A 20,278-nucleotide genomic window follows, 5' to 3' on the forward strand; every position below is an offset into this window, starting at 1 on the left:
TTTGGTATATTGTACTTGTTACAGATAAAATAGGCTATAAATAATTTTTTCTATAGGCAGAAACCTGAAATCTTTTACTAACAGTCACTGTGATCAAGAAACAGCTTCATACAATGAGATCTTTTTTTGGGATTAACTACTCAATCTCAGCCTGGTCTACAACAGCTAGGGATGTTAGCAGTTGCTGAATTTGGAAAGACAAATTATCATCTCCTCTAACATGGATGCTACAGGTGAGTTAAATCAGTGCAGCTGCTGCTGCCTCACTCCCACATAATTTTATGACTCTCAAATTGATGTGAACAACAGTACCTGTTTCAAAACAACATCCAGTCATCACTCACAAACCTGTGTGTATCAGCTGCTGCTGGTAGTTGCCTACCTGCCTTCAGCTCTAAGACCTCAAACAGGGTAAATGCTCCACACCCATTATAGCCCAGGACAGCTGCAGCAGGGCAGCAGCTGATCCAGTGACCAGAATGCTTTGGAGAAACAAAGTTTGGCTTGAAAATCACAAATCTAACCCGGAACTATTCCAAAAATGAAGTACACACAACCCTGCAGTTCACTTTTCCTAGGGCATGCTCCTCTACACAGATATTGAAGACAGGCCATGAGCAAAAAAGCTTTGTTATCGTTGCTTCTGTTTCAAAATGGAAGATTTCACTTAAAGCCTGTTTTGAATATTGTAAGTTAGTCAAAATCTACACTATATCACACTGCAGTGCTCAAAGACCTCCCCAGATAATACACAAACCAGCATGAACCAGATTACCCTCATGTGACATAAGTGAATGCACCTTTGCTGAGAATCACAAATGCCTCAAGCACAGCTGTATTAATTTAACTTTTCCTCTATTCCATTTAAATTGATTTATAGCTCATCTATGCCCTGTTCAAGGCAAGCCTATCTCCCAAGTGATCATCTTCATATACTGCATGTAGCAGGAATGTTACAATCATTGTGAAAAACCATGGGATGAGAAGCAGGCAGTTGGAATCACCCCCAAGATCTCTAATCCATCATGTTAGACTCCTGTTTCTCTCCTACTCACTACAGTTATGCTGATTCCTGCTTCTAACCACATCCCAGACCTGACTGACAGATTTCAATTCTCTGGGGGTTGTGCTCTAATGCTCTGAAGTAAAATTTGACTGTAGCAAGATAAGTGGAGAGAAGCAAATTTTTAAAATATCATTTTCATCTTCAAGATTTATCATGTAAAGGTATTTTTCAATAACTCCTGAGACTTTGCCTTTAGGGAAAAAAAAAAAAAAGAATATAAAAAGGCCACACTGAACATCTGGTGGCTTTCCCACCTCAGGGTTTAGAGCAAGTGTTCCTCTCTAAAAGAACAAGTTAATTAGGATAAAATGGCATTTTTAGGATTTGGGAATTCTGTTAATCAAGTAAAAATCGAGATGTTATTACTCCCTCATGAATTTTTCATCTTTTCAAGATTATAGCTATCCAGCTATTTTCTCCAATTATTCAGAACAGTTCTAAAAAAAGGGCTGAGGCTTTTATTTTCCAACTCCCTCCCATAATAACTGTTAAATTTTGAGAGATGAAAGAGAATAGTTTCAAGGTGCAGAGACATATAATTTCTTAAAAATCACTTAAAATACAAAAACAACCTACCAGCTGAAGGGAATATATAAACGATTGAATTTCTTAGCAGTGAAAATCTGTAAAAAACCCCTCAAAACAACTAGATTGGTAACAGTAAGTCAGACTGTGCTGGTTTTGGCTGGGGTAGAGTTAACTTTTTTCACAATGGCAGGTGTGGAGCTGTGTTTTGGATTTGTGCTGAACACAGGGTTGATAATATGGAGATGTTTTTGTTATTGCTGAGCAGAGCTTACACAGAGCCAAGGTCTTCTCTGGTTTTCATACTCCACTCTGGCAGGGAAGTTGGAGGTCAGTGGGAGGCTGGGAGGAAACACAGCCAGGACAGGTGACCCAAACTGACAAATGGGATAATGCAGACCAAGTGACATCATGTTCCGTATATAAAGTGGGAGGAAGAAGGTGGAAAGAGGGGAACATTTGGAATGGTGGTGTTTTAAGTCCCTGTTATAGGTGATGGTCCCTGCTCTTCTGGAGATGGCTGAACACCTTCCTGGTCATGGGAAGTAGTGAATTAATGTCTTCTTTTGTTTGGCTTCTCTGTGCAGCTTTTGCTTTCCCTATCAAACTGTCTTTATCTCAACCCATGACTTTTCTAGTTTACTACTCCAATTCTTTCCTGATCCTGCTGGGGAGGGAGGGGGTGGCTGTGTGGGGCTTGGCTGCCAGAGGTGGTGAAACCACAGGAGCTCTGTTTGGTGCCCAGTGTGGGGCTGAAGGGTTTGGGATAACACCAGGTTCAATTGGGATGTACTAGACTGAATTTACAGCTCTTAGTGCTGTTCAGCCAGGCACCAGCAGGCTCCTGTTCCTGCCATGGGGCTTGATTACCTGATTGTGCATTAGAATCCACTGCTCAGTAGTGGCCACTTCTTGCATTTCCTGCCTGCTGTAGTGCTGTACTGCTTATCACCTCTCTGGGTTGTGCCACGGGGCACTGCTGCTGCCCTGCACAGGCTGGATGCAGCCAGCAGGGCAGACACTGGTGTGTACAAATGTGTGCTCAGAGCTGCTCCAGACCTGGTGCTGAAGGCAGGTGATTGTTCAAACAGCTTGTATTCCTCTCGTATGAGTGGAAATCACAGTGACAGAATACTTTTGCTGCCAATGAGTAAAATTTTGTAACTAACTTCTTTGCTGCAGAAATTAAAGAGTCCAAATCTCGACAGGTCAAAATTTGTTTTAAAAGACAACTTTGGGATGGAATTGTTCATCAGGTATCAAAGCTTGGGGTTGTTTGCTCCTAGCTGTTTACTTGCTTTCCCCTGGAGGATTATCCAGGAGGATGAAGTGGGTGTAGCTATCCCCATGAATATCCCTGCTCAGGGACAGCACTGGAAGATAACCAGCATAGCTCAGCTATTTATATACCCTGAAAAATATTATTTAGTCATGTATTTCCATTTAACTGTAGAGAAAGCCATAGCATTTAACACATAAAAAGAATAATTTTCTCTTATTGTCCCTATCTGCATTTACTGCATTATCTTGATCACAAAGACAACAATTTCCAAAATACAACTTTAAATGTAAAGTAAATAATCATAGCTGCAACAAAAACGTGTCTCCTAGAAGTAGCGAGACATGTTCATCTGTCAAAGGCTATATTTAATTACTGAGAAGGAAATTACATAAAAGTTAGAGATACCAATTAAGATGAAGACAGGACTGTTTGAGATTCAATATAAGCCTTTACATCTTTCTGTTCCTTTAATTTGCAAGAATTACCAATCAAGAAACTGTGGACTCACTCTCAGATTTCAACACTTGATTAAATGCTTTCAGTATATTCTGATTTGTTTATGTTCGCAAAAGTGTGACTGTGACAACAAATCATGCAGAACTATTTCATGGTTATCATGAAATTCTACATATTTTATGTTTCAGAATATAAATTGATGATCATTAAGTTGAGCTTTTCCTGCTATGTGGTATAGAGTGGTAACAATTGTGCTATAAAAGATGCATTCAGCTCTACATGGCTTGCAGTAACCTTGCAAATCCAGTATATTTTCAACAGCACCAAAAAAAAAACTGTGAGGAAGCAACAAAATCAACTCTATTTTGCTCTCAGAACTTTGATAAGTCTCAGCTGAAAAGAAAGCCACAGGCTGTTCTTCTCTTTATTTCCTTTTTTAAAAAGAGAGGGGTAGGAAATATTGATAGCAAACCTGAGTCCAGCAGAGTGTTTGTGTTTCCTTTGGAGTCCCTAGCTTGGTCACAGTCAGAGTGAGCATTAGGGACAATGCAGAGCAGTGCTCTCCTGGGTTCTAGCAATTCCTGTGTTCCTGCAGTTAATAGCTGCCCCTCAGCCACAGGAGTGCACCTTCTTTGGGACTGGCAGGATTCATGAGAATAACCCCGTGTAGTCAAATCACGGGGCCATACAATGGAGTTACTGTAGGCAAACAAAGAGCCACAGTCAGGCAAAAACAGGGAAATGGGAATGCAACCATGGAAGAGAGGAGAGTAAACATAAGGGATGGACTCCTAACACTGTCCACCTTGCCTGCATTCAAAACCAACATGCCAAAATAATGAAAATTTGTTTCTCATTGATTTTGTTACAATAGCAAATAAAAACTCATCACAAAAGTTCTGGATAATAGATGGTGCCTTTGCAAATGCTCCCTGCATGGAGCTTCCCTGAGTTTTGAAAGAGGGTTGGACCAGCCCCCATTTCAGCACGGCAGGCACCTGCTCAATAAATAAATCATTCTTCCACTAGCAGTGAGTTTGCTGCCCCTTCTGAGTAAGCGCTGCCAGGCAGGCACGGTGCAGCCAGGGCTGAGGAGTTCCCTGTGCAGAGCTATCAGCAGATGGCTCTGCTGGCCAGGCTATCTCAGCAGCAGCTGCAGCTCTGCCAGGAGCGGGGCTCAGCCCACAGATACACTCCACTGCCCGACAGCCACAGAAAAAAAGATGCTCATGGTGCCTTACTTATTACTTAATTGTCATTTGAACAGACTTTTGAGTTCCATTATAGAATTTTTCTTCGTAGTTGTTACACATGCAGCACATGTACAAAGGTAGGAGGCACAGATGTAACAGCCTAAAAATGCTAACAATTAGGTAAGGGAGAGCACATCCAGATGGGTCAGGCAGCTAAAGTACACATTTCCTTTGGAAGTCTGCAATGCCAAGACAGGCAAAGACTGCCCCTAATGTAGGCACTACACATGACATTGTTACTAACAGAGTCACAAAAGGGATGTTTACCGTCAGTCAACCACACCTATATAATTTATATGTTCACTGACTGCAAACCTCTCCAAGTTATTTCCTGGAGAGATCCCAAACACAAAGGGCTGTCCAACTGCCCCAAAATCAAGATATTTGACTTTTTTCAGTAGTAGAATTAACATGCAGAAGATTCCTCATAAATGCTCATAACCCTCCATTTCCTTTCACCTCATGATGGAAACTTCATTTTTCTCAGAAATAGGATCCACTTCTTGAAGTCCAGTGACTCACTTAAGCAATTGCCTTTGGTAAACTGGGATGACAAATGCCTTCCAGTACTATCAGGGAAATTAAGATAAATCAGCTCTCAACTAGCAGAGGACTGAGCCACCAAGATGGGACTACAGATTCCTACTCCCAGCAGGTCTGACCTTCCTGCAGAGTGGGAGTGTCTAAATTTAGTAGAAACATTGCTTTATAGTCAGTATGGTACCTCAGCTGGCCTTGGTGGGACCAATTCACATATCCCTGCACCTACATCTCAATTTTCCTGATAGCTGGAAGATTTCCAGCACCCTTGTTGCACCCTTGTACAAGGGAGTAACGACAATAATCATTCTGCATCCAAACTCAGCAAGAGGCTAGATAACCCTGGATGCAGATTGATTATCGTCATTACTCCCCTGTACAAGGATGCAATAAAAAGGATAAAACAGTATTTAAAACTGAATTGAAGACAAAGAGTCCAAAGAAATCATATTAGTACACTTCCAGTAAAGAACCAGCCAGGTACTGATTTCAAAAGGCAAATTTCTGTTATTTGTACCATGCTTATACTGCAACCCCAAGGTTGCAAGCCACATCTCTGGGAAGTCTGAGGAATCAAAGTTTAGGCAAAATGCAAGCAGCATGATGGTGGATTGTGTCTGGAAATATTACTCTACTTTCACTAATAGAGACATTTCAGTAACACAGGCTTAGAAGACTCAGCTTGTGCTTTAGCCAAAATGACAATATTGCTCCATTTGAAAAGAAGAAGGTTAATGGCATTCCCACACAGAACACATGAAGTATGAGTGCCCAGCACGTGCTTTAATAGCAATCCATCTACATTAAGTACCATTCCCATTAATACTGCTCCCCTTGTAAAGGAGCACTGAAATAAATGGAAATCCTTAGTCTGAGTTCAGTGAGCCCTAGATTGCAATCTCAGAGCTATCATTTTTATACTGGAGGCAACATTTCAGCCCTGTAATGACTCCTCATAAATTTAGACATGGGAGGAACCTCAGCAATACAAAGAAAGAAAATTGATCTGAGATGTACAGAAGTGCCCCACTGCACTTAAATGCCAGGTCCAGATTTCCTCCCCAAGCAGCCAAAATGTGTGCACTTCCTCATTTGATTAAAATTGTCTTTCAAGCTGCCTCAAGTTCTGATGAGAAATGGACTGTGTCACTCTACAATTACATGGTGCCTTTCACAGATTCCTTTTGTTTTTTACTTGATGTCCCAGCTGCCTTTTTAGTTACACACATAGACTGAGAATTTCTGCATTTTCTCTCTATTGGGCAGTGATACAGACTACATGAAGTGAATTTCTTCATCCAAGCCTTCTGTCCACAGAGCTGGTCAGACATTCACAGCCCTGAACTAACACCTTGGATGGCTTCAAATCCTCAAGAAGCTTTGTGAAATGGGGAAAAATCTACCAGGAAAAGAACTTTTGTGACAAATTTTGTCTTTCAGACAATGATCACCACATCATCCTTCATGTAGGTGTCAAACTGTAGAACTGATGTTCTTGTTCCCTAAATAGGTAAGTAAAGAGCCACCCATATGAATGTACTGTTTTGCTTACAGCAACACCAAGAAGATCAATTAATCTAGCTGCAAAATATGCTTCTTGCCATGCTACTGCACTTGTGAAAATACAGAAATGTACTGAGCAGGGAGGTTAGAAATCACCTTAACAGTTCCTGTGACACACTCTTATTGGATTTACATTCACCAGCAAATCCAAGAAAACAATTTGATAATTTTAGCACAAAGCAGTCAAAGAAGGATTTGCTAAGCTGCTTAGAGCCTGGCCCTGAAATGTTGGGAAGGTTCAGGTTAATGTCCTTTCACAGGACAGGCACCATGGACAGGCTACAGCTGACATGAACCATGTTTTGAATCTCTGAAGCCATCTTATGATCCAGAAGGTCTCTCATTCTACAGCAAAATTTAGCATGGGAAATATTTTATCAATCTGATAGAGGGAAGAATCAATATTGTTTCATTACATCATTATTTTAAGAAGAGTCTCCTCACTGTTAAGACACAGGTATGTAAGATCTTCAGTAGTATGAATGGCATAACTGTGTTATATGTACAAATTTAAACAAAGATGAATATAAACTGACTTGCCTTTAGCTATTATTCAAATCACTAAAGTGATGGATAAACACATTCTTTTCTTGGGTTTTTTTGAAATCCAATGCATTTTAACAGCTGTTTAAAAGCATGTAGTGTTTTAACAATACAATTTGCATAGGCAATTATCACATGCATTACTCAAGTTGTTGATCTGCTGCTGGAAGGGACGTGTATTCAGAAATCCAAATGTTTCCTTTAATCCCATATTCCTAGAATGTTATTTTGCATAATAGTCATAGGGAAACAAAAATGCCACTGCAACAGCATTAGTTTAAGCTGGTTTTGTTGACATCTTATTTTACTTCATGAATGAAAACTTAATGTAAATTTCAGCCAGTTGCATATGATAATAATAAGATCATTTTGGATGGATTGTACCTCTCTGATTCTCAACCATTATTTTGTTTGCATAGCAGGTAAAAATTTCATTCTTTTCTCTGTTCTGCAGTCTAATTATAATCAAGTTAATAGTTACTGATGTAGGAGATTTGTTCTTTTTAATCTTTATTATGCATCTGTAGTTTCCTTATTTGCCTTTCTGAGAAGAATGAACCTTTTAGCAGCTGCACTGATGCATTTCTCAGCATATATATTCAGTCACATTTGTAGTTGTAAACCAGTGAATTTTATAAATGCATTCAGCCCCAAATAACTATCTGTTATAATCTGGTACAAATTGCTATATTGATGTAGTATTTATTAGTGAATTTGATTAATCTTTTTTAACACTGATAATCTTTTAATTTATGCAACAACATACATTGATATCCAACAGAAGAATATCAACAGTTCTATTGCTTTTCATTAGGGAAAACCAATAATTTAAGTCATATTAGATTTATGTTTACACAGAATGGCTATGCTAAGTCTATGTGACCTCAGAAGAAAAAATACATTCCACATGTTAAAACTGACTCTGTGACAGCCTAGGCATTATTGGGCAGTGAAAAAAAAAACAACCTACAGAAGCATAATGTAGTATTTACCATTAAATTTATCATTAAAGATTATTTTACATTCAGATATTTAAATAACAAATGCCTATGTAGGTAATTTGGCATATGAAAATACACTTATCCTTAACTTCTGTAACAATCTTCCCATACTTTCTCTTTTAACCTTGCCTTTCCTCAGCTCCCACTGGCTTTTCCTAAGAATCAGGGTATTCAGGATTTCAGATGAGAGGATTTCAGCATTTAAATTTCAGATAAGAGTTTTCTTGATACTAATATTATTGCAAGGCATACAGTTGCTCTTACTTTGAGTAGAACCTTAATCAGACATTGTTTAGAACAGACCTTTCAGATGTATTTTTTTAGGTACAGCAGTCCTGCTATCACCACTTATTCAGACAAGTAGCCTCACTAAAGCAACAAGCAAAGCAGACACAGTTGAAGACTATATGAAGAAAACATACAGAGGGAAACACTGTAAGATGAACATACAGAAATGACTAAAATTAACCCTCATCTGCCAGGCATGTCAGCTGTGGGAAATTACAGAAGTTTATTGTGATATTGTCATTATAGCAGCAATAATGTGCTGAAAGACTCCATGCTCACTCCTGCATGACAAATCAATATCATAGGTCAACCATGATTAGCCTAGTCATGATGTGCTTGATGAATATTGATGACAGTTATACAGCTGTGGTATATCAGATGCTTTTAAGAGCGACTCATGAATATAAAAATCACATTATCAACAGCAATCTATTACATTTTAAACAACAAACTACAGACCATTAATACTAAAGGACAAAAAAATAAAAAAGAAAAATCAGTGGTTACTCTATGTATACCTCTGCATATTGTAAGCAAACAGCTAGCACCTTAATCTTTGAGATTCAAAATAAAAACATTAAACTATTAAATCTAGGTAGTTTTGGAGGAAAAATTATCAGAGCCTCCCCAGTTATTATTATACCAAGGTTTATAGCAATACTTCACCTAATTTGTAAATTGTGTGACACAGCTGTGAGTTTTTGACCAAGCCAGCGTCTCTGGCACAAGGCAACATGGCAGAGGAGGGGTTGTCTTTAACTTGTCCTCTCCCACAAAACATTGTGCCAGAAAAGACAGATTTAAGACAACACCTCCTTGTGCCTATCAATGAGGTACACTGAGCACAGAATCCTCTCTCTCCCTCTCTCCCACCCCAAAAGTGTTCCCATCACAAACCTTAATAATTCTCCTTATTGGTGAGAAATAAACACCAACCACCCCCCCTCTCCAAACAAATATCTATTATAAATAGCTGAGCCAATATGGTACTATAGATATGGTGGCATCCAACCCTTGGGATTTGTAAACAAACTGCTCTCCCAGCATGGAAAAGTTGTCCGTATAGAGGAGAGAAGGGAGAACTCATGGAGCAATGGCATTTGCCATAGCTTAGCTTGGCCTTTGAGCCAGAAGAGCTGTGCCCTCAGAAAAAAACTGCTGGTCAGAAAAAGAACTAAGGAATTTAGTGAAGAAAATTAGTTGTTTTTTTCTCAAGTTCAAGCAATATTTTGATATTTCAGGATGAAAAAGGACGTTGGTGCTTCTGACTTTTCCTCAGTGTCCATGAGAAGCAGCCCCCGAGGCACCACACCAGCAGTGAATCTTTCTCTATGGAGCGACACTTACAGGTCAGTACCTGCTCTGTCCTAAAGATTTGCCTCCTTCTAGTAAAACATGCAAATAAAGTGGTCATTTCTGCTCTTCTTACTGTTGAATAATCCAATCTGGTCACAAAAGTAAATGCCCTAGTTTAATGAAAACATAGTTAAAATTTTTACAGCTATATTCCAACTATTTAAAGCTGGACTTGGATGAGTTCAGCAGTTCACAGATGTCATATTCAGGTCTAGAACTAAAGTAATTATTTCTTTTATCTGTAAAATTATTCTGTAAAACTGAGCTTTACCCAAGAATACTCTAACTCAAGTTAAAAGAAAACGCACAGCTTAGTACAACTTAGGGGAAAAAAATGATGACACTATGAACTAACCTATCTTTTATCTTTCTTTTTTTTCTAACAATTTTATACAAAGATAAGACTGCTCTAGGAAATTATTGGACTACATTAATAAAATTTGTCTTTCATATACCTTCTGACTGGCAGCAGGCATTTTTGGAACTGTATGTCAATCTGATATCCTTCGAGGATTTTCTGTCTTCTCTTTGGATTTAAAATAACTTCAGATTAAATCAGAATGAATTACATTTCGATTATAAAATTTCTTCATGTTTGAATACTGCCAACAGTGCAATTTGAATATATCTATCCTAATTTAAAACCTGCTTCTGCTGACTTTCCCCAGTTTCATACTCCAAAAGCAGCTACAGTAAAACCAACAGAATATATTTTGTTTTTTTATTTGTTTGATTTATATAAAACATAATTTGACATTTAAAAAGTTATTAGTTTTAGAAGACAAGATGATTACAATATGTTTATAAGGTGAACTAACCATGATGTTGTATGGATTTTCTGTACTGGGACTTTTTGGGCTGCTGCTGTTTTTTTTTGTTTGGGGTGTTTTGTTTTATGGGGGTGTTTTTTTGGTTTTTTTTGTTTACTTTGTTTAATTAGGAAGTTGATATCACTACTTCAGAAACATGTTGTATTGCTCTGTTTAAAGTATTTTCTCAGAGATGGATTTTATAGCTACACAACACATTTTCTCTCCCTCTAGAAATGACTCAAAGTATATGCATAAAAAATTACCCTTCTTAACAGAACTTGCTAGTAATGACCTTCATATTTTCCAAAAAGCAGTAAAGTCATTCCACTACACTGACTATAGCAGAAATGTTACTTTTAAATTAAGCCCTGCTAAAAATAAACCAGACATTGATTTCCAAAAGGTTGTAATAGCAGTGTAGCACAATGAGACTTTTCTGATGGCAACATCCGCACATGCCCTATTGCTGGAAGCAAATATCACAAGCTGCTCATGACAGATTTTTAATTAACATGTTTTACCTCCTCCAGATAGAGAGGATGGTGTAAATCAGAGCACCCTCTCTGAGTTAGAGGGAGTACTGCCAACATTTTTCAGCTGAGGATCTGTCCCCCAGACCTGCATGTTGCACTCTGGGTTTAATAAAAGTGTTGTGTGCCTTAGCAAGCAGATCTAATCACACAGTCTGTCTAATTTGGCTCCACAGAGGTCTGGTTTCCTTAATGCACAATGGGTATACATGAATGGTTCCATTTATATACTAATGAACAGTAATAATGTGGTGCTATACATGCCCAAGAAAAACGGACCTACTAATGTAATCCAGAGCTTAACTTCCTAAGATATATTTATTTCACTGGAATAAAGTCAATACCTGGTGGTCAAGAACTCAAGTTTTACATCTGGACAAAGAAGAACACATAAAGCAGCCCAGGCTCACACCTGGGCAGTTATTTACCCATTTCCTTATGCCCATCCCTGTCCCTCTCAGACAGTCATTCCCCAGGAAGGACATTTACCAGCTCTGTGAAACCAGCACCTCATGCTGAATCCTCAAATTCCTGCATGAAGCAATTAATCCATAATGTAACCTTGCACACCAACCTGTAGCTTTCACTACATGCCCTCCCAATTCTGCACACTGCATATGTGGTCAAGGAGCATTTATAGGCAGAAGGAAGGAACTCTTTCTTCATCACCAGATCTCCTTGAACTCCCACTCTATGACACAGAAACTGACTCAGAGAAAACTGTTGCCAGCCTGCCAGATAAGCAGAGCTGTTCTTTTGAAGCCCTTGTATCAGGCAGACCAGAAGGTAATGAAAGCAAAGTAACAGACCTTCTGAAGTGATTGAATTTCCAAAGTTTCACAGAATTTGGAGTCCTTAGTAGATGGTTTCTCTTTCAGAGAAAAGTTTGACAGTGTTTGCAACAAGGAGACTCTGTATGAAGCCTTGTCATGTTGTCCTGTCATTCTCTGTAACCTCCTCTTCAGCAGAGGAAGAAGTTGCACATACTGTAGAGGCACTGCAGACTGTAAAATCTGACCAAGTCTAGACAACTGTTTTGCCAGAAAAAGTGCAGTGGGTGCTTGCTGATGTCACAATGTTAGCAAAATTTTTCCTGGACATGTAAATACACGAGGAAAGGAGGGTACTTGTCAGAGATGTATTTAACTTAGTGCAGCCTCATCCATTCATTAGGATTCTCTCAGCTCATATGGGGTTTCATTTGTGTAAATTCAGCTTCTGTCATTTGCTAGTGAGATGAAAGTAATCCTGTGAGAATTAGTCCTCCAATAGCCCAGGCAAATTAACTAGCATCTTTGCCTTTGTTTTTCCTGTTTAATAGGGAATGTGTGGGGAGGAGGGTATGTGTGTGGGTTAAAAATAGATGACTAAAATACTTAGATGCTTATTAAGGAGTGGAATTCAGTTTAACATGTCCTGCAGGGCTGTAACATTAGCATGTCTAATGAGATGGGCACAACACGAAACTCTAATGACATCCTGTAAAATGGATCTGGAGACAGGTACATAAACATCCATGGCTAATGAAGCTATGTTTATGCTGGCATTTTTGTTTTCCTATGCACTCATCATATTTAACCTTATGTTGTGAAGCAATCCGTGAATACATGAACTGGACTAACACAAGATGTGCTCCAGATGTGCATAGAAGGTGCTCTAATTGATAGCAAGCAGGCCATGGAACAAATTAGAACAAAATCTAAATTAAACCCTAGATATACATAAAATATGGATTTTGAGTCCTCTGGGACAACTGTTTCGCTTTACAAGTCTATTCCTATTTTTTTCTTTCTATTTGCCACTATTACATGAGCTCAGCTTAGAGGCTTTGCCCAGGTACTTCAAAAATACACTCTAACAAGGGACACAAAGTGTGTCAAACCTCATTCCTGGTGAAAGCAAAGGACCAAACTATACCCAGTCTGATGTTAAACTTTGAAATTGACAATTATTGAGGTGCAGAAGCATTACTCAACACACAATATCATTCATACCCATTAAATATTATTGACAAACAGTATTTACCCAACTGAAAAGCATTGTTATTGTTTTGAATGAAACACCAACAGTCTGGCTAGGAAACTGGATTACCTAAGAGACTAACTAAAACTCCATTCTCACTAATTTTCAGCTACACTAATAATATTAAACTAATATCTTCTGGCTCCATCCTTATTTACCCAATTGAATATATTTACCCTACTCTCTGATGCTTTTAGTGGGAGCTGGTACCTACCTTCTCCAGCTTTCTGTGCACCATTGCTGATGACTAAGACTAGCCGAAAACCCATTAAACAAGTTCATCTACTGCTCTCGATGTTACACATTCCAAACCAACACAACAGAGTCAAGGAGTAGAGAGAGGAAACTTCTTGGAACTCAGAGCTCAGGTCTAGCACTGTAAGGACTTGCCACCACTGCAGGATGACAGGAGATGATCACAACAGTGCTGGGTCACATTACATCAGTTTCATCTCTATTCATCTACGGAGCCAACTTGAGAGAGGCTTGGACTAAACTAAAGGCAGTTCTTGCCCCAGCACCTCAATCAGCACCTGAATCAGCACCTGAAATAACATTGTTCTGGACACATCTGCATAGCACATTTTGGCATTTACAATATGTGATTTCAGACTGGCACAGAAAGTAGCCAAGCAGTCCTCAAGATCTAGGACATCTGCCTACAATTTCCAGAGTCTACTATAAAGGAGAAACAACATCCTTGGAAACAATTATTTCTGCTATAGTAACACCCTGATACATGCAGCTCTCTTCTTTCACTGAATATTTGCATAAAAACACTAGCAATGCTACCAATACTAAATAATTACCACACTTCTATAGGCCAGGACCTTGCTATTTAAGTTGTCAATAATTGTGCTTCAGGAAGCAGTTTGGACAGACAAGGCTTTTCTGAATTAATTTAAAGGAGTGAAAACTTGTACATGGCCTCTTAAAAGATTTCCGGAGACTTCCTATTTTATTTTATTTAAAAGAGTTCATGAATAGCTAAAATAAATAAAAAGGGGGGAAAAATAAAAAAAATAGATTCCTGTAACTACTGTTTCTGCCTTTAATCCTTTCAGACTGCTACACTCTAACTACCTTCCTTTCTGACTTTTTCTACTTTAGGCCTTAAACTTGCACCAAGCTCCCACTGGAGTCCTGTGGAAGACTGTGTGGTTGCTCACACATGAAAGGTTGTGCAACAGCACCTTGTGGTGAGACAGTGACTTGTTCTGTGTGTGCACCATGCCCAGCACAACCAGGTCCTGACACGGGAGCTGTACAGAGACCAGACTGAACGGAACTCCACGAGGTGAGGGTGAAGCGATGCTGTCGTACGGGCAGTGGCGGCAACCACAGAGGTAACACCAACACCAAGGGGGTGCAGAGAGAACCGGGATTACCTGCTGGGCCTGCTGCAGCAGCTCCATCCTCTCGTGCAAGATCTGGCTGTCAAACTCGCGGCTCTGCCTCAGGATCTGCCGCCGCACCTTCTCCACCGCCGCCCGCAAATCCTCCCGCTGCGCTTCCGTCAGCGACTCGCTCGCCCGCCTGCCTGGGTCCTGCTGCAGGGCATTGTACAGCGTGGCCTCCAGCTCCTGGATTTTCTAATGCAACCCAAATCACACACAGACAGGCTGACGTTTGAATCCAGCAAGCAAACGACCCACCAAGAGCTAGAGGAGAAGGCTAGCAAGCGGAGGCTGAGGCGGGAGGGCAGGATGGACACAGACAGAGAGACAGAAAGCAGCAAGCGTGAGCAGTGAGGAGCATTCCACACAGAGTGCACGCAGCCTCCTGGCACGGATTGACACCTGGGAGATGGGTCCTGTTCTAGCAAATCATTGGTTCTTCCACTTAAGAAAGATTCAGAAGATAGGTCTACATTCAGTACCTGATAAAACTCCAAATCCTGATGTGAAACATTACAAATTTAACTTAAACTAACAAATTTCCTTCAACTGCAGCTGAATTGTTAAGCCATCCTATAAAATAAAAAGACCACAGAAAAAATTGTGAACAGAAATCTCACTCTACCTCTCTGTTGTCCTAGTGACCTGATAGCCTTGGTTCAGTCTATGTCACTGGCTTAGCTCCAAGTTGCCATAAGCAATGAAGGAAGGAACGCTTGTATACACTAATCCCTCATCCATCTCTTGCTGTCTGCAGATTCCTAACATGATTCTCATGCACTGACCAAAACTGCAGTACTTTGCAAAGCACACAACACAGGAGAACTTCAGATTCATGTGGAGAATTGTACTCCCAAGAGGAAAGGAAGGAATCCTGGCAGTGTTTCCTTGATTACTGGGGTTAGCATGATCCTATCAAAACCCAGCATCCAGACTAACAATACTTGGATCAAGAGCATCTGACCACATCCCTTTGGCCCTCATAACACCTTTGCGAGGTAGGTAATTCCATCCATACTAGTGATGAATAAACAGCTGCACAGAGAGGTTAAATGGCTTGCCCAAGGTCACAGTGCTAGAAATAGTGCCTGCTTGCTTTTATCTCTGTTATCTGCTCTGAGCATTAGACCTTGCTTCTTCTCTGAAAACATTTTCCACATAAGAAACATTTACAGTGTATAAATACTGCTTCAGGACATTATATTTTGATTTCCAAAGTCTCACTATTAGCAAAGTTGCATGTGTAGTTTTACCAATTCCTGGATAATTACTGATTGCTGTTTAGCCTGAGAAAAGGCAAGGTTGCAGCTTCCCTTTTGAAAATGAGGAAGGGTAAGGTTGGATAGGATCGCACAGGAAGGAATTGCATAGGAAGAACAGCCATTCCTGATTTAGGATAGGTTAGTAGCAATAATACTTACAAATGCTTCAGGAAAAGAAATACTGGAAAAGTTCTTAAGTAATTTCTGGTGTATTTTATCAGTCATGGGGTTTCTTTCATACATAAACCAGCTTCCAGATATACCAACAAGATGTTTGCATATCACGGAATAAAAAATGCAATGCAAAAATTTTACACTTGTAAGTACTATAATCCATTTCCTAAACTTTTGTTTAAGAAATAGTTGATTTCCAGTCTGGCAGGAAACAAAAAAAAAAAAGATATAAAGAAAAAAGAGTCCTTTTTATAATTAAAAGAAAAAAAAAAAGCAACAAACAAACCCTGCATTTTATCAGATCTGTTCAAACAAAAAATTTAATGACTCTTCTTTTCCTACCATGTATGCCTGGTCCAGAGCTTGCTTCCTGTAGTCGAGTTCTTCCTCTAAATAACCCTTCTGTTTACTGAACAGGTCCTGAGCAATAATAAAAACAAGGGAGTGTTTGTTCTTCATCCTAATTCATGAAGAATCATAAATGCCATAATTTTTATGCAAGCTTTCCACTTGAAAGCAAAAGAAAACCCATAGCAAATGACCACATTCATCCTAAGGATATCTGGAATATCAAATTTACTATATTAGCACCTCAAATCTATGTATCATATTAACAAGCTATACCTAGAGAGCATTGACCTCTACACCAGTGTACAAACCTGCCTGGACCTGAGAGAAGTGCAGCAAAAGGTGAGTGGGGAGGTACATGCATGTGGTCCAATAGCTGTACCTGACACAGGGCCAAGGGAGGGAAAAGAGAAACACAAGACTGGGCACTTTATGAAAATATCCCATGGAATTATTACCCTATTACCCTTAAGGAAGTCATGGGGCAAGCCCTAATTGCTGTTGTCTAATGTGTTCTTCTAGGGAGGAAACCCGAGCATGCAGGGCCACAGCTGGATTCTGCAGCACCGTCCCGTGACCTGCCACTGAAGCTGAAGTAACATCTCGGTCCTCAGCTTCTACAGGCAGGAGAATTGAAACAGGTGAAGGGATGCCCAGAGAGGTTGAGTGAGTAGCTGAAGAGCTGAAGAAGTTTTTAAAATAACTAAGATTTGCATGGATTGTTTACTTTTGTTCTTAAAAGTCAAACTCCTTAACTTTCACAGCTGTTATATATAAACCCCACAGACTGGGGTTTCAGTGGAACTCAGTATCAAAAACATGATGTTTCAAGCAAGTTGTGGACATTCAAATGGTTGCCTTTAGAGTGTTTTGAATCACAGAATCATAGAACGGTTTGGGTTGGAAGGGACCTCAAAGATCATCTTGATCCAACCCCCCTGCCATGGGCAGGGACACCTTCCCCAGCTTTGATGACAGTAAGTAGAACATCAAAGAGTTACTTAATTTTATTAGCTTTTCTTTCAAAGCAGGTTTTCACACTCAAAAGAATTAGTAGTAGAACAAAAAGCAGAAAAGCCCTTTGACTGAATTTAATATTTTATATAGTTCTGTTTTCTAAGCAACAAACTTTTGCATTTTCTTCACATATAGAATAAATGCTGAATTAAATGCTTAGGGTTCTCAAGATCACTAATTGCAGCTTTTATTACCAATATTAAAAATTTAAAATACTGTTGCTCTGATTAGTTTTACTGGATATGGGATTGCCTCAAAGTCACTTACTTGGCCAAATTTTGCTATCAGACATATATGTGGACTTCTGACAACTCTTATGTCAGTTGCCAGTGTAGAACTGGTAACATAAGACCAGTATTAGAGGATTCAGAGGAACAAGGTGCTATTTGTTCTCTGTATACTTTAATTTATTTATTTTGTAAACTTGGAGTTCTTTTAATTACCTATTAATTAATATTCAAGGCAAACCCAAAGTTTAACTCAGACCTTGGTCTTGGGGCTGGAATGGGGTTGGGAACAGATGGGCATCTATTGCCATGGTAGCCATTTTAGAATCTTCTGCTCCAGCATATTCTAAACATGCTCCTGGTTTTGAAGGGAAAGGGCCTCCAACAAGTCCTGTAGGACATATTTTTCAGCCCTTTGTGGGCATCTCCAGAACTCTGAGTTCAGAACTCTGGACAACGTGATACAGTATTAGATACCACGTTTATGCAACTGAATGCCACCACGGCTACCCAGGTGGCTCATTTTCTGACATGGATGAATTACAGCAACTGCAAGGCTGTTGTACAGGATGAAACACCACCATGCACTGGGAGTGCACAGCAAAGGACAGGCCTGGTCCTGACTTTCTTACAAGTGTCTGACACCACAGAGGTAGATTCATTTGTCTGAGACTATAAAATGGGTCAGAGCTTCCACCAGACCCCAGAATAGCAATGCAGCTGCTCTGATCATGTTACTTCTCAAAAGGGATAGCAAAGGCTGCCCACAGAAAGCAAGAGGGAAGGAAACAAGAATAGGACCTCAAACCTTTAACATGGGTTTCAAGGACAACTACACCACTGCTCAGTCCTTCTAAAAGTATTATGCTAGAATATAATTTCTCAACTCATTGATTCAATCATTAGGGATGCAGATTCTCAGATTGCTGAGCTAAACAAAGAGATGAAAGGGCTTTCCATGGTAAGGCTTGAAAACACCACAGATATTAAGGGGAAAGATAATATATCAAGTTATAAACCCCCTATTTTTTCCATGTTTCTTTACAAAAGACTCTAGAATTTGTGTCCACTTTCCCTTCCTCAAGCCTTTGTATTTTTCCATAACAAGACTTAAAAATAAAGAAATACCTAATGTGGAAAGTATCTTATCTGTGTTAAAGTACAGTCAGTATGACAGGTTACACTCAACAGAGAACACAGTCTCAGCACTTATATTTTTGTTTGTGGCTCAAACACACACTTCTTCAGTGGCCCTGGGCAAATCACTTAACCTCCCTGTCTCGTCCCATTCTTTAGGATGAATGCAATGCTGCTTACTTATCTACCTGTAAAAGGTGTGGTGAGGATTAATCAGTGTTTGGAACACCATTTGAGGATCTGAAGCACAGCATGCATGGTAAACCAATAAAGCCAAACACTCCTCCTAAAACTGTTTAACATAGGGAAAAATAAGGTCAGTTTGTTCTTCAAGACAGAACTGCTTTTTGAGAAAACATTCTGTCTTTAGGCATGAAGGCTGTGGGACAAGAAAGGTCATCTGGAGTAAGAGGTCTTGACAGCTTGTCCAGAAGCTGAGTACCAGAGAGCAAAGAAATACCCTTGCTAATTCTACTAGTGTGACCCCAACATTAAAATGATGATGCTGCTGCCTGACAAATTAATATACAAAGAAAGCACAGAGACAGTTTCACACTGTTTGGTTAATGTGCTCTCCAGTTATTCCTTTGTGCCCTAATTCATATACATCTTTGCTATTTTTGTTCTATAAAGATTTGAAAGTTCTGTCTCACCCCAAAGAATACAAGCAATAGATTGTTCTAGAAACCACTTGCCTATTTTACCATGAAGCCATCTCTGTCAAGCAGAGAAAGGCAGCAAACCTGCCTGGGATGAAATATATGCACAATCCCTTGACGTGAGTTTTAGTTAAATGTATTTTTAGCTTTTGTTTCTTACCTTTTCATTCTCCAGGTCTAACATCTTCTGTGTCAGTGCAGCTTCTGTCCCCTCTATTTGCTTCAACCACTACAGCAGTGTGAAGAGAAAAAATAGAAAATTAGCAGAGATTTTGAAAAAGGTTCTACCAAACATTTTTCAAGTTTGTTGCCAGCACTTCCAGGCATATACGCCTCCCATGCTATCTATTCACTCTGGAGACACACATAAATAAATAGTTTGTGAGAGCACAGGCAGAATGGAGGACTGCAGAGACACACTAAAGACTAACAAGTGGAGGTTGCTTTCCTACAGAAAATTAAATGGGGTTTTTCCCTGTAAAGTTCAAGAAACAAAATAGACTTGGGTCAAGAAGGCAAAATCAACCTGATTGTTTCTTACTCAAATGCTTGTTGGCCTGATTTGTGAAACCATCACCTCACTTCAGGCCTCCAGTCCATCATTTTTCCAGAGGGCAATTTAAACAAAAGACAAGGTGAAAAACTCAACACTTAATTCTGCATAGTTTGCTGCACTCTTTGTGGGAAAAGGCTCACTTGTAAAACATTGGTCATGTAGAGGGAAAAATAAAACAGACAGACAGACAGATGGAAGCTCTTGTAGTCGCTACTATGAATCCCTTACCATTATGGTGGTATTCAAAACAATCAGAATGAAGAA

The 20,278-nt window shown here is 39.5% G+C and overlaps 1 protein-coding gene and 1 long non-coding RNA gene across 16 annotated transcripts in view; one reads left to right on the plus strand and one right to left on the minus strand.

Annotated features, from left to right (window-relative positions):
* JAKMIP1 (janus kinase and microtubule interacting protein 1) overlaps positions 1-20,278 on the minus strand; it is a 224,658-nt gene that overhangs the window by 91,333 nt on the left and 113,047 nt on the right. For 6 of the 9 annotated variants that reach the window (XM_064418704.1, XM_064418701.1, XM_064418707.1 and 3 more), the window contains 3 exons: positions 19,619-19,687; positions 16,413-16,490; positions 14,626-14,829 (listed from right to left, as the gene is read on the minus strand). In XM_064418704.1, the coding sequence (XP_064274774.1) occupies positions 14,626-14,829; positions 16,413-16,490; positions 19,619-19,687 (351 nt within the window). The remainder of the gene's footprint in view (positions 1-14,625; positions 14,830-16,412; positions 16,491-19,618; positions 19,688-20,278) is intronic. The other 3 variants (XM_064418709.1, XM_064418710.1, XM_064418708.1) reach the window with 2 other exon arrangements.
* The window catches only part of LOC135299528 (uncharacterized), a 28,528-nt gene continuing 10,260 nt past the window's right edge, over positions 2,011-20,278 (plus strand). The window contains exons 1-6 of one of the 7 annotated variants that reach the window (XR_010361503.1): positions 2,011-6,632; positions 9,759-9,866; positions 14,348-15,632; positions 16,488-16,760; positions 16,941-17,084; positions 18,959-19,058. This is a non-coding gene — a long non-coding RNA (uncharacterized LOC135299528). Of the gene's footprint in view, positions 6,633-9,758; positions 9,867-14,347; positions 15,633-16,487; positions 16,761-16,940; positions 17,085-18,958; positions 19,116-20,278 lie in introns of all 7 variants that reach the window. The other 6 variants (XR_010361502.1, XR_010361501.1, XR_010361507.1 and 3 more) reach the window with 6 other exon arrangements.

Source organism: Passer domesticus, chromosome 4, assembly GCF_036417665.1.
Source record: "Passer domesticus isolate bPasDom1 chromosome 4, bPasDom1.hap1, whole genome shotgun sequence".
Classification (NCBI taxonomy): Eukaryota; Metazoa; Chordata; class Aves; order Passeriformes; family Passeridae; genus Passer; species Passer domesticus.